The sequence below is a fragment of the Protopterus annectens genome, chromosome 12.part0 (assembly GCF_019279795.1).
Source record: "Protopterus annectens isolate FY-2018-M chromosome 12.part0, PAN1.0, whole genome shotgun sequence".
NCBI classification, from domain to species: domain Eukaryota; kingdom Metazoa; phylum Chordata; order Ceratodontiformes; family Protopteridae; genus Protopterus; species Protopterus annectens.
In genome coordinates this window covers 1298131351-1298142216 of record NC_056746.1, presented here as the reverse complement: position 1 = coordinate 1298142216, position 10866 = coordinate 1298131351, and the positions used below count along the sequence as shown (strand labels likewise).

General features: G+C 41.7%; 1 protein-coding gene across 1 annotated transcript in view; it reads right to left on the bottom strand.

Moving 5' to 3' along the window:
• Positions 1-1646: 1646 nt before the first annotated feature.
• ASXL1 (ASXL transcriptional regulator 1) overlaps positions 1647-10866 on the bottom strand; it is a gene marked incomplete in the record, with an annotated part of 1368406 nt that continues 1359186 nt past the window's right edge. The window contains 1 exon segment of the mRNA XM_044090352.1: positions 1647-4885. Within this exon segment, the coding sequence (XP_043946287.1) occupies positions 2036-4885 (2850 nt within the window).

The window sequence follows — 10866 nt, the reverse complement described above, 5'->3', positions numbered from 1 at the left end:
TATGCCGGAACTCCAGCAGCCACAAGGCCCGAAGCCACGGGGCTCAGGAAAATAGGACCCCCTGAAAGGGGCAGGGAAAGAACCCCCCCCTGCTCCCGGTGGGGAGGGGGCGGGAAGAACTCCCAGCTGGATCTGAGTCTGCAAGAACTGTATCATCAACCGATCCACATCTCTCTCTAAGAAACTATGGGAGGATCTGGCAGAGGAAGCTATGGAATCAGGCCTGGAGTGGTACCTGGGAGAAGCAGACTTCGGGGGCTCGGGCGAGAACCTAAGCTGAGGGGAAAATAACCTAGGCCTGGTCTTGACAGCAGGGGAAGGTTCAGTCAGTCTCTGCTTCTCTGGGGGCTTGTTGTTGCTTTTGGATTTATCTCCCTTTCTCTCTCCTTCTCTGCCTTCCTGTCCACATCCCTGCTTTTGCTCTCGGGTGACTTACCAGGAGGCTGAATCCCTGCACACGCACTAGAAGAACTGGGTAACAAACCCTTTAATATTAACTTGTTTTTCCTGTCCGTGAGGGTACGAGAAGAAAATCCTGCACAAATAGAACACCCAGTCTAGGCGAGGAACACCTAAACACACTACACACAATGAATGACCATCCAAGAGTGGGAGTTTATGCCCACAGCTAGTACATTTCTTAAATCCCCACCCTTCTCAAACTTGTTCGACTTTTCAGTCATGATAGAAAGACAAGAAAGGGGAACCTACTGAAGAGAACTACAATAGAAATGCTCTATACAAAACGAGAAGGGTAGGGGAAGTTTAGAAGGTTATAGGACACCTTTAAACAGTACCTGAGCACCAAGAATATCCCAACACTAGACGAAAAAACTCAAAACAAGATGGAGCTCAGACGACTCGCTTGTAGCTGGAATGGTGGCAAACAAGATCTGGAAGGATGGAGGAGAGTGGGGCATTATGGGTAAGGGAGGAGCTCAGTTTCGGCACCGTAGCTTGGATATGGCTGGCTTGGCACTGATGTCGGTACCTATACCCACAGGTTAAAGATCAAATTAAGACAATAATGTCAGACCAAGAGTCTTAATCTTTGATAAAAAAAAAATCCCTACTGGGTGCTTAAATGATGGCCTCTTCTAGTTGCCAGTCATCCCTAGCGAAGGAAGAGCAAATAGCCTAAACTGACAGACAAGGTAGGATGGTTGGCAGGCAATGGGGAAAAACAGAATTAAAAAAAAAAGTTTAAGTCCTGCCTATAGCTAGACACATACTACTATCAATGCTTAAAACAGCACAGCTGATACAGTCCATTGAAGACAAGAATACATACATTTTACAGACATGCGCAAAGCACATGCCAGAAGCCAGTGCAACGAGTGCTAGGAGAAATGATCAGGGTCCCTATCTTTCCAAACATGGAGGTGGTAAAGGCACTCCCCTTCTATGCTAACATACCTCAACTTTTGACAAATGCCCTATGTGAACTCATCAAAATAAACACTTGCTTTTTGACATGCCTGGTCCATGCAAAATCTTTTTTTTTTGTTTTGTTTTAAACAAGTTGATCAGATTCTCTTTTGGTGGCCACATTACACTCCAGCCTTAACATAGAGAGCCATATACAAAGCAGTATCCCAATCAGGAACCACAAAAAATGCTGACAACTCCAGGGAACTACACTGGAATCAGAAAAAAATGCATTTATACTTGTCTGTTACATATGTAAGACTAACTGCAAAACACTTCTTCATATGAGAGTGCATACATACACCTATAAAAAATAAACAAAATATATTAAATGTTTACATAAACACAAACTTAAAAATAGCACAAGGAAATTAACAAGAGTCTGGGGAAGCCGCTGTCTTCAGAGATGATCTACAAATATACAAGAGTTACAAATTAAGGGGGACATGACACCATACATTTTCAATTTAAAGACGTTCTGTTCTGCATCTGGATTACCACTTCAAGCCTGTGATGCTATTTACATGTATATCAGAAACACATTACAAGAATACTATGCTTTAATATTTAAACAAACTGACCAACTATGCAGTTTCAGTTTATTTTACTATCTTACCACAAGGCACAATACACAAAGCTTTGATGGACCTATACACTCATCATGGCAGAATGCCCCGCAGCCTTTACACATAATCATTGCTTTAAGGCTACAGGAACATCGGAGTGCCACCTCCTCCTCTGCACTATTTTCAGCAAATGTCTGTGCAGGACTGGATGTGCAATGGCTCCCAGCAAAAACAGTTTTGTGATTTAACTGAATTGTGTTTCCAGCAATATTCTTGGAAAAACCTGACAAACTATTAGTTGTAAGATTTAAATTAGGAGCACTGAACGGCAACTTTGACAGCTTCCCATTGATCTGTTGCTGAATGTTAAGTTGAGAAGGAATAGAGGAAGGTACTAAGGGGTGCTGAAGTGCCTTGCCTTGCTCTCTCAGTAATTTAGGAAGTGTTACCTCCATTATGAGAGCCTCATGGCACTGATCTTTGAATTCCCCTGCATCACAAACAGCTTTCCTGCATGTGATATGACTCTTGGATGAACCCCTAAATGTAGGAATATTTTCATTTTTGACTCCTATGTAATTAGAAAATCGTTTTGAAGGCCAGTCTGCTTTGGCAGGTAACACAGTCTCCCTTGGACTACAGGCTTTATTTGGTGAAAGTTGTCTCCTGAGAGAAGAGTGAGTAGGTCCTTTGTGCTGTAACTCTGCACCTACTGGCAGATCTCCTCCATGTTGAGGTACTTCTGCATTTAGAGAGTGACCACAGGTAATTGGGTTAAATGTCGGCTGGGGTTTGTCTGCTACTGCTCCACAGTATGGGATCTGACCAAAAACACTTGTATCTGACGCTGCAAGATCACCTGCTGAAAACTGTCTTGGTTTTTCATGTTTTCTCATCACAATATTCTGAAACACATCGTGGATTCTAAGTTTCTTTGCTAAAGTACTGTTTCCAAAACTGCTAAGAGGCAGGTGTTTTGCCTTAATCCCAGCACAACCAGACTCTGTTAGCATTTCTTGCACACCCACAGGATGAGCATGCATTGAAGAATGGCTCATGTTATCACCATGTCTACTACTGGCCAGTGTAGCAGCCTCAGGACCTCCTTTTAAATATTTAGGCTGGCCTTCAATTAGACTGTCAGTTGGTTTTGTACCACAGTACTCAGGCAGTTGATTTCCTGAAGAACAGTCAGTCTTCCCAGACTTATCCAAAGATGATACATCTGGCAAGGGAAGTCTTGAGATACCTGACTCTGAATGAGGACTACTTTCTGAAAGAACCTTTTCCAAAGGAAGACTTCCTTGAAGCAACTGTGTTACCAGTGGGTTACTCGCTTCTACAGATGAAGTCGCTTTTGAGCTCTCAACATTACATTTCTCTTTAGAATTCTGAATGACTAAAGGACTTGAAGACTGATTTTTGGAATACAGGCCTTCAGCACTATGCACAAGATCAGACTCTGACTGCCCTTCAGTGTTGTTTCCAAATGATACAGAGGAATATGCATTAAGATCGCTGACGGAGCACATTATGTTAGTACTATCAAGCGGTCTGCAGTTTCTCTCATCCTCAGGTTCAGTGCTATCAGCAGAACCATTTCCTGGGTTAGATGCTGTACTTTTGGAGCCATACTGCTCATGAAGGATTTCAGAATAATCACGCTCTTCATTCCTGCAAGTTTCTAAATTCTTGTCACGCACATTGTCTGCTTTTGTCTCTATGCAGCACTCTAACTGCATCTGCATGCTTTCTAAGTCGACAGACTGACCTTCAGGAACAAGTCGACCATGCTGAAGAGATTCTTGTACAGAAAACTGGTTACCAGCAACAGTTTGCTCTTTCTGATTAACACAGTAAATGCCACATGGCTGTTTTGAGAATATGGAACCTACTAGCTGCACAACTCTGACATCCATGTTCACATTAATGGTCTTAGAATTACAGACTGTGCCTTCAGACCCACAACATGCTGTAGGAACACTACCCACAACAGATGCACTGTCTTTAACATTGTCTAATGATTTAGTCAAAGCAGAATCAGGAAATGAAGCAACAGCATTACTGGTCTGAAGCAGACTGCTGTTAAATGCATTCTTTTCATGTTTTCCATATACATCTATAGCGCTGTCTAACATTTCAGTTCTGTTTAAATGTTCACTGCATCCAGATTTAACCTTAAAATTATGTCCAAATCGGAAAGTTTCTTTCTCTGTGTCCGATGGCTGCTCATCACTTTTCTCTCCTTTTGCAGCTACAGAGGTCTTGTATTTGTACTGCACTGTGGACCATCCAGTAATGGAAACGCAAGGTTTCACACCATCAGGCTCTCCATTTCCTTCAGTACTAGTGCATGCAGTAGATACAAAATGCTGTTCACAACTGTTACCAGAATGCCCATCAAGACTCCTTTTAACTGCTGTAGCATCAGCTAACTGGATAACTGAGAGATGTTCTGTTACACTGTTCATACCATTACAAGTGTTTTTGTTTTCAAATGCTGACTCACAAGTGCCTACAACTGATTCAGATTCATCTCTACAGGTTTGCAGTAGCTGTGTTCGATGCTGATTTGAGTCAGTTTCTGCAAAAGTTCGTTTTGTTCCTCCGTGACTGGAATTATTACTAGGTGATCCATTCCTGCCTCCTCCTCCATCACCTGGACTTCCTCCTCCCCCTCCTGGTCCACCCCCTCCTCCAATTGAGGCTGCAGCCCCTGTGGCTCCTCTTCGTGCCCGGACTTGGAGTGCTCGAGCCTTGATGTCTGCAAGGGTTCTGGCCCCATTTGTGGGCAAACTGTCAGTGTCTGTGTTGGGGATAATTCTGGGACAAATCCGATAGGTTGGCTGGGCATTGCCTTCCCATGGAGGTTTGATCCTTGAAAGTTGTATCTAGAAAGAAAAAATAACCAACAACAATGGGTACTTGTTATCAAGGTTCAAAACAGCACATTTCTTTTATTTTGTATTAAAACAAAAATAGACTACATAGTCATGGCCACAAATCAGGTGCTGTTTTCAACACCTTTTCTATACTAATATTATTACCTTATTTTAATTACTTGGCAAGATTGAAAGTACAGTTGTGTAAAATCTTACCATAATGGTAGATGTCCTTCTCTTCATTACTGCGGTATTCCTAACTTAGGGATTCCCTTCCTAGGGAAGCCCGACGCCCAACCAGTATACCAAAGCCTTAGGTTGCTTTAAGGTATGCCTTATGTCACAAATATGCTCCTCACATAGCGCAGGGCATAAAGGTGACGTCTGGACGTACCATCCTCAAACCTGACAGCCCCAGTAGGAATGCCAGTCCAAGGGAAACCAAGTAGTAAACAAGTACATCCAGAATATAAATGGACTAGGGGGGAGGAGGGAGTGAATATTGCAACAGTGAAGAGAAGGACATCTACCATTACGGTAAGATTTTACACAACCTTCCACTTCACTGTTGCAATATTCATAACATTAGGGAGTGCCAAAGCTCAGGAAGAAACTTGGAAGGAAGGACAAGCATAACTCCCTAGGAAGCCATGAAGGATGGCCCTAGTTAAACCAGCTCTAGCTCTGGAAATTCCATCCAACTTGTAGTGCTTGGTAACAGTATGCATAGAAGTCCAGGTAGCTGCCTCAAGAACAGAGTTAGTATCTAAACCCTTGGAAAAAAAATAAATAAATAAAAACATCAGAAGCCGCAGGTCTAGTAGAATGAGCCTTACCAGAATAAGGAAGGCTCTTACCATGAAAAGAATTGCAAAAAGAAATAGGCATGCGAGGTGCTAAGGCAAAACAAACACTGTTCATGGTGGTCTTTATGGGGAATCTGTCTCCCACACTGACATTTACACTTCCTGGATTATACAAAACCACACAAGCAACAAAAAGACAAGTAAATAAGGAACCCCAACAGGGCACTTATCTGCAACTGCGGCTCAGTGAAACCAGCAACAAAACATAGGCATTCAGACTATCAAGAGCTGGCATTTGGACTGGCGACAAAAGTTCTGAGGATGGTGCATCCGGCCATCACCTTTGTACCATATGCAATGCGAGGAGCATACTTGTGACGTACGGCATACTTTAAAGCAATCTTAAGGTTCTGATATACTGGCCTGAAGTCAGGCTGCCCTAGGGAGGGAATCCCTAATATTATGAATACTAAGTGGTTTAAGCACTTAAACACTACTCTAGGTGGAACTCTGCAGCAAAACAAAAGCTTTTAGCTTCTTTTTTTTCACTGAAGGATGCTATTCAGACACTAATTTTCTCCAAAAATACCTGTGGAACCAGTGGAAATAGCCAACCGGCTAGAGGACAGGTTCAGTGAAAATGCCCCCCCCCCCCCCCCCCCACCACATACATCTCAAAACATTCCTATCACCTACTCTCCACCTAGCATTTTTAAAGAGAAGGTCTTAACCTCTCTCTCCAGGGCCAAAACCACAGCCTCCATGAGACCTGATAACATCCCAGGCTGCATTTTCAATGGTTTAAAACAGGAGTTAGCAATACCATTGGGTACTCTCTTCAACCACAGCCTAAGCACTGTTTTCGTCGCTGCTGAATGGAAAACAGTTACTGTCATCCTCTTGCACAAGGAGGGTGCATCCACTGACCCTGGGATCTACAGACTCATTACCATAACTAGGCTCATCTGCAAGGCCATGGAGAAAATCATCATGGACCTTAACAAGGATACAGGAGACCTTCAAACACCTGACCCAAACCAGTTTGGTTTTGTTAAAAGGAGATCCTGCCTGTTGAACCTGGTTGAGACAGTCACCAAAGCCAAGGACGAAGGCAAATCTGTGTATATGGCCTACCTACACCTGGCCAAGGCCTTTGACACAATCCCCTAATTCAGACATCATTGAAAAACTCACCCAGCTGGGGTCAACCCATACACTGTCAGGTGGGTTGCAAACTGGCTCACCGACAGAACACATGCAGTCAAAATAGGGGACTCCACCTTTACTAGCAGACCTTTTACCAGTGGTGTTCTACAGGGATCAGTGCTGGGGCCTTCACTGTTTGTAATCTACTTCTCAGAAGTACAGGCAAAAACAAAAAGTCTGGGGCTGACAGTTTGCTGATGACTGTAAACTGGGAGCAGTCACTAAGTCCTCAAATTATGTCAACATTCTACAAGGAGGACTTATACAAACCAATAACTGGTGCCAAAGTCATGGTCTTAAACTCAATGCAAAAAATGCGTTATCTCCTTTGGCAAAGGCGATGTCCCTGCAGATTATCATATTAACACCTTAAGCTCTAAATTAGTAGTGAGAGACTTGGGCACACAGGTTGACAGCAAACTTACTTTTGATCACCATGTCTCCATGGTGGTAAGGAAGGCCTTCTGCATTGCTCACCTCATAAGCAAGGGCACAGCTTCTAGAACAAAAAAGGTTATAACCCCCCCTGTACTCTTCCCTCATCAGGCCAATAATAAGAGTACAATGCTCCTTTTGGTATGTACTTAAACAGGCACCTGCAGCAACTGGAGAGACCTCAAAGGTTCCTCACAAAAAAATTCAGGGTCTTCAGCACATGCCTTACATGGACAGACTGAAATCACTGTCACTATACTTTGTATTGTATAGACTACTCAAAGGCATCCTGTGCCTTGCACACAGAGCAACCTCTGAGCCTGCCTTAATGGAAATGCTGCACATTCGTAAGTCAAATGGTACACAATTTATTCGCTCTAGGGACCTTAATCTAGCATGTGACAAACAGGACTTGCATGAGAGATCGGTCTCTCAGAGGTTGCCTCTCTTCTGGAATAAACTTCCAATACAGGTTAAACAGAACTCCTCGTTACCATTTTCAAGTGCAACTTGGACAAGTGGATGGGAAACCGCAAATTCAACCCAGGGGTTACACCTGTGTCCCTCTTGGATAGGAGCACTTGGTATAGATTTAGATCTGCTTATAACATAGACCTCATCTCTCTCAACCCTTAAGGGAACAAGGGTTGACCTTGGCTTGGCTTGTAAGGGCCCTAGAACCATTAGCCCAGTAATTCATATGAGCCTATAAAATTAGTTTCCATACTGGACATTTCACTCTTCTTATGGATTCCATTCCAGAAATAAACAAAGTAAAATCAACAAGATACGGAACCAGCTAGGTGACACCGGTATACAATCTTAATCAACAATAAATAGTTAAAACACAAAACAAACAAACAAAAAAAAAAGACTAGCGCTTTTGCACCTACTCAGGGTGCTTCATCAGATCTAATCAAGAGACAATAAAACACACAAATATATTTAAAACTACCTCTTCAGGCCCCGTGACTTCAGAGCATGTCTTAAAAGGGATACACTCATTCAATGCCTTGCTTCTAGTTTGCAATAACATGATCCATTTCACCTCTATCCCTTCCATGCGTGTCCTTATATCGCCCCCTCTAGCAGTTGCATAGTATAATTAAAGGACCAAAAATATAAACACATGTGTACAATCCATACTAGCAACATGCTTACCCAGCACATTTCTAACATCACCTTTATTAATGCTGTAAGTGCTACCTAATGTTATCTCTGAGACATTGATTAGTCTTACCGACATAACTGACAAGTCTCACAGACCACTAGGTAAATGACGTCCTTAGTACTACAGTCAGCATAAAATTTAAACATCCAGTGTTCGGATGCACAAACCTATCTTGTTTAATATACCCACATACGTTGCATGCCTTACATGGAAAAGTACCTTCCATATCAACATCCTTCCCTTACTCTTACGACCAGTCGGGGGCTTATAACAAAGCATTCTTCTAAGTGAGGTACTATTCTTAAAAGAAAAGCCCGGTTCCTCACCAAGCAATTCCTTACATTTTTCATCATAGGTAAGCACTTGCCAGGGCTTCCTAATAACATCACATACATAGTGAGCATTATTAAAATATGTCAAACACATTCTCAACTGTCCAGCACCTATGTCCTTATTCTGCAGGGTAAAGTCATCGTTGCCTAAGTATGGCCTTGCTCTGGTATGCCTACAAGACAACCTCCTCTTGTGCTCGAAATATATCAGACTCAGAATATCCTCTCTGATGAAACTCATCAGTTAAAACAGACTTTTCCTTTGCTGATAAGTATTACATCCAGAGTGTAGGTGTTGCAATGGGCACCATGTGTGCCAATAGTAACACGAACATGGTGCTTGCACAATGGGAATTTGAGATTATGTTTGGAACCAAGAATGTATATTTAGGATCTATCTTGCATTATGGAAGTTTTCTGGATGATGCTTTATTTGGTCTGATTCTGCAGATTTTCTGTTTAGATTTATTGATTATTTGCAGAGTATTACTACTTTAAGATTTACTTTTACATTTTCTGCTCATATGATTGATTTTTGGATGTCTGTATTACCAGATCCACTAATGGGATTCAGACACTTCTCCATAGAAAACCTTGCAAAAAGAATAACATGTTGCATGCCAATAGTATGCATCTGAAGTACTTGAAGCATGCATCTGAAGTACTTGAAGCAGACTGTAATGAAGAGTCAGTTTTTGAGAAGTGCTAAGTTGCATACTAGAGACATTGAGAAGTATGCCTCTTTTGATCTTCTAGCCGATTAGTTTAGTCAGGGAGGATATTCTGAGTCTGATACATTTTGAGCAGAACAGGTGGTTATGTCTTATAGAGCGAGAACATACTTGTTAGACAACGATGATGTTACCCTGCAGAATAACGACGTTGGTGCTGGACAGATGAGAATGTGTTTGACATATTCTAATAATGCTCACTATGTATGCAATATTATTAGGAAGCCCTGCCGGCTGCTTACCTATGATAACAAATTTAAGGAATTGCTTGGTGAGGAATTGGGCTTTTCTTTTAAGAATAGTACCTCAATTAGAAGGATGCTTTTTATAAAGTCCTTGACTGGTTGTAAGAGTAAGGGAAGGATGTTAGATATGGAAGGTACCTTTCTGTGTAAAGTATGCAATGTATGTGGGTATATTAAACAAGATAGTAGTTTTGTGCATCCAGACACTGGCTGTCTGAGTTTAAATTTTATGCTGACTGTAGTACTAAGGACATTGTTTACCTAGCGGTCTGTGAGACTGGTCAGTTATGTCAGCAAGACTAATTGATTTCTCAGAGATTGCATTAGGAAGCACTTATACAGCATTAATAAAGCTGATGTTAGGAATGCACTAAGTAAGCATGCTGCTAGTACGGGTTGCACACATGTATTTAAATTTTTGGTCCTTGAATTATACTATGCAACTGCTAGAGGGGACAATATAAGGATCCGCATGGAAGGGATAGAGATTAAATGGATCATGTCATTACAAGCTACTAGAGGCAAGAGACTGAATGAGTGTATCCCTTTAAGACCAGCTCTGAAGTCACGGGGCCTGAAAAGGTAGTTTTAAATGTATGTTAGTGCGGTTTACTGTCTCTTGATTAGATCTGATGAAGCACCCTGAGTTGGTGGGAAAGCGCTAAACTTTCTTTACTTTTTTTTATTTTATGTTTCAACTATTTACTGTCGATTAAAGATGATTTTATACCGATGCCACCTAGCTGGTTCCTTACCTTGTTAATTTTTTAAGATTGCCACTAGGTGTAACACCACCAAAACTATAATTAAAGAATTAAAACATGTATATAATTTAACGGAGAAGAAAAATAATAAACAAATACAGTATAGTCTAGAGCCGGCAGCAAAGATTTTATTCCCAACAAATTAAAGCAAGCTAATTAACACAGCTAAACTGCTTGGCAAAGCATTTCTTACTCTACCAAGCTATTCAAAAGATGGAAACTCAATCTAGCTACAAGACAGAAGAGAAGTAGATGCTACTGAGACTGGAAAATTATCAAGAGGAAATGGTGAACTAAATA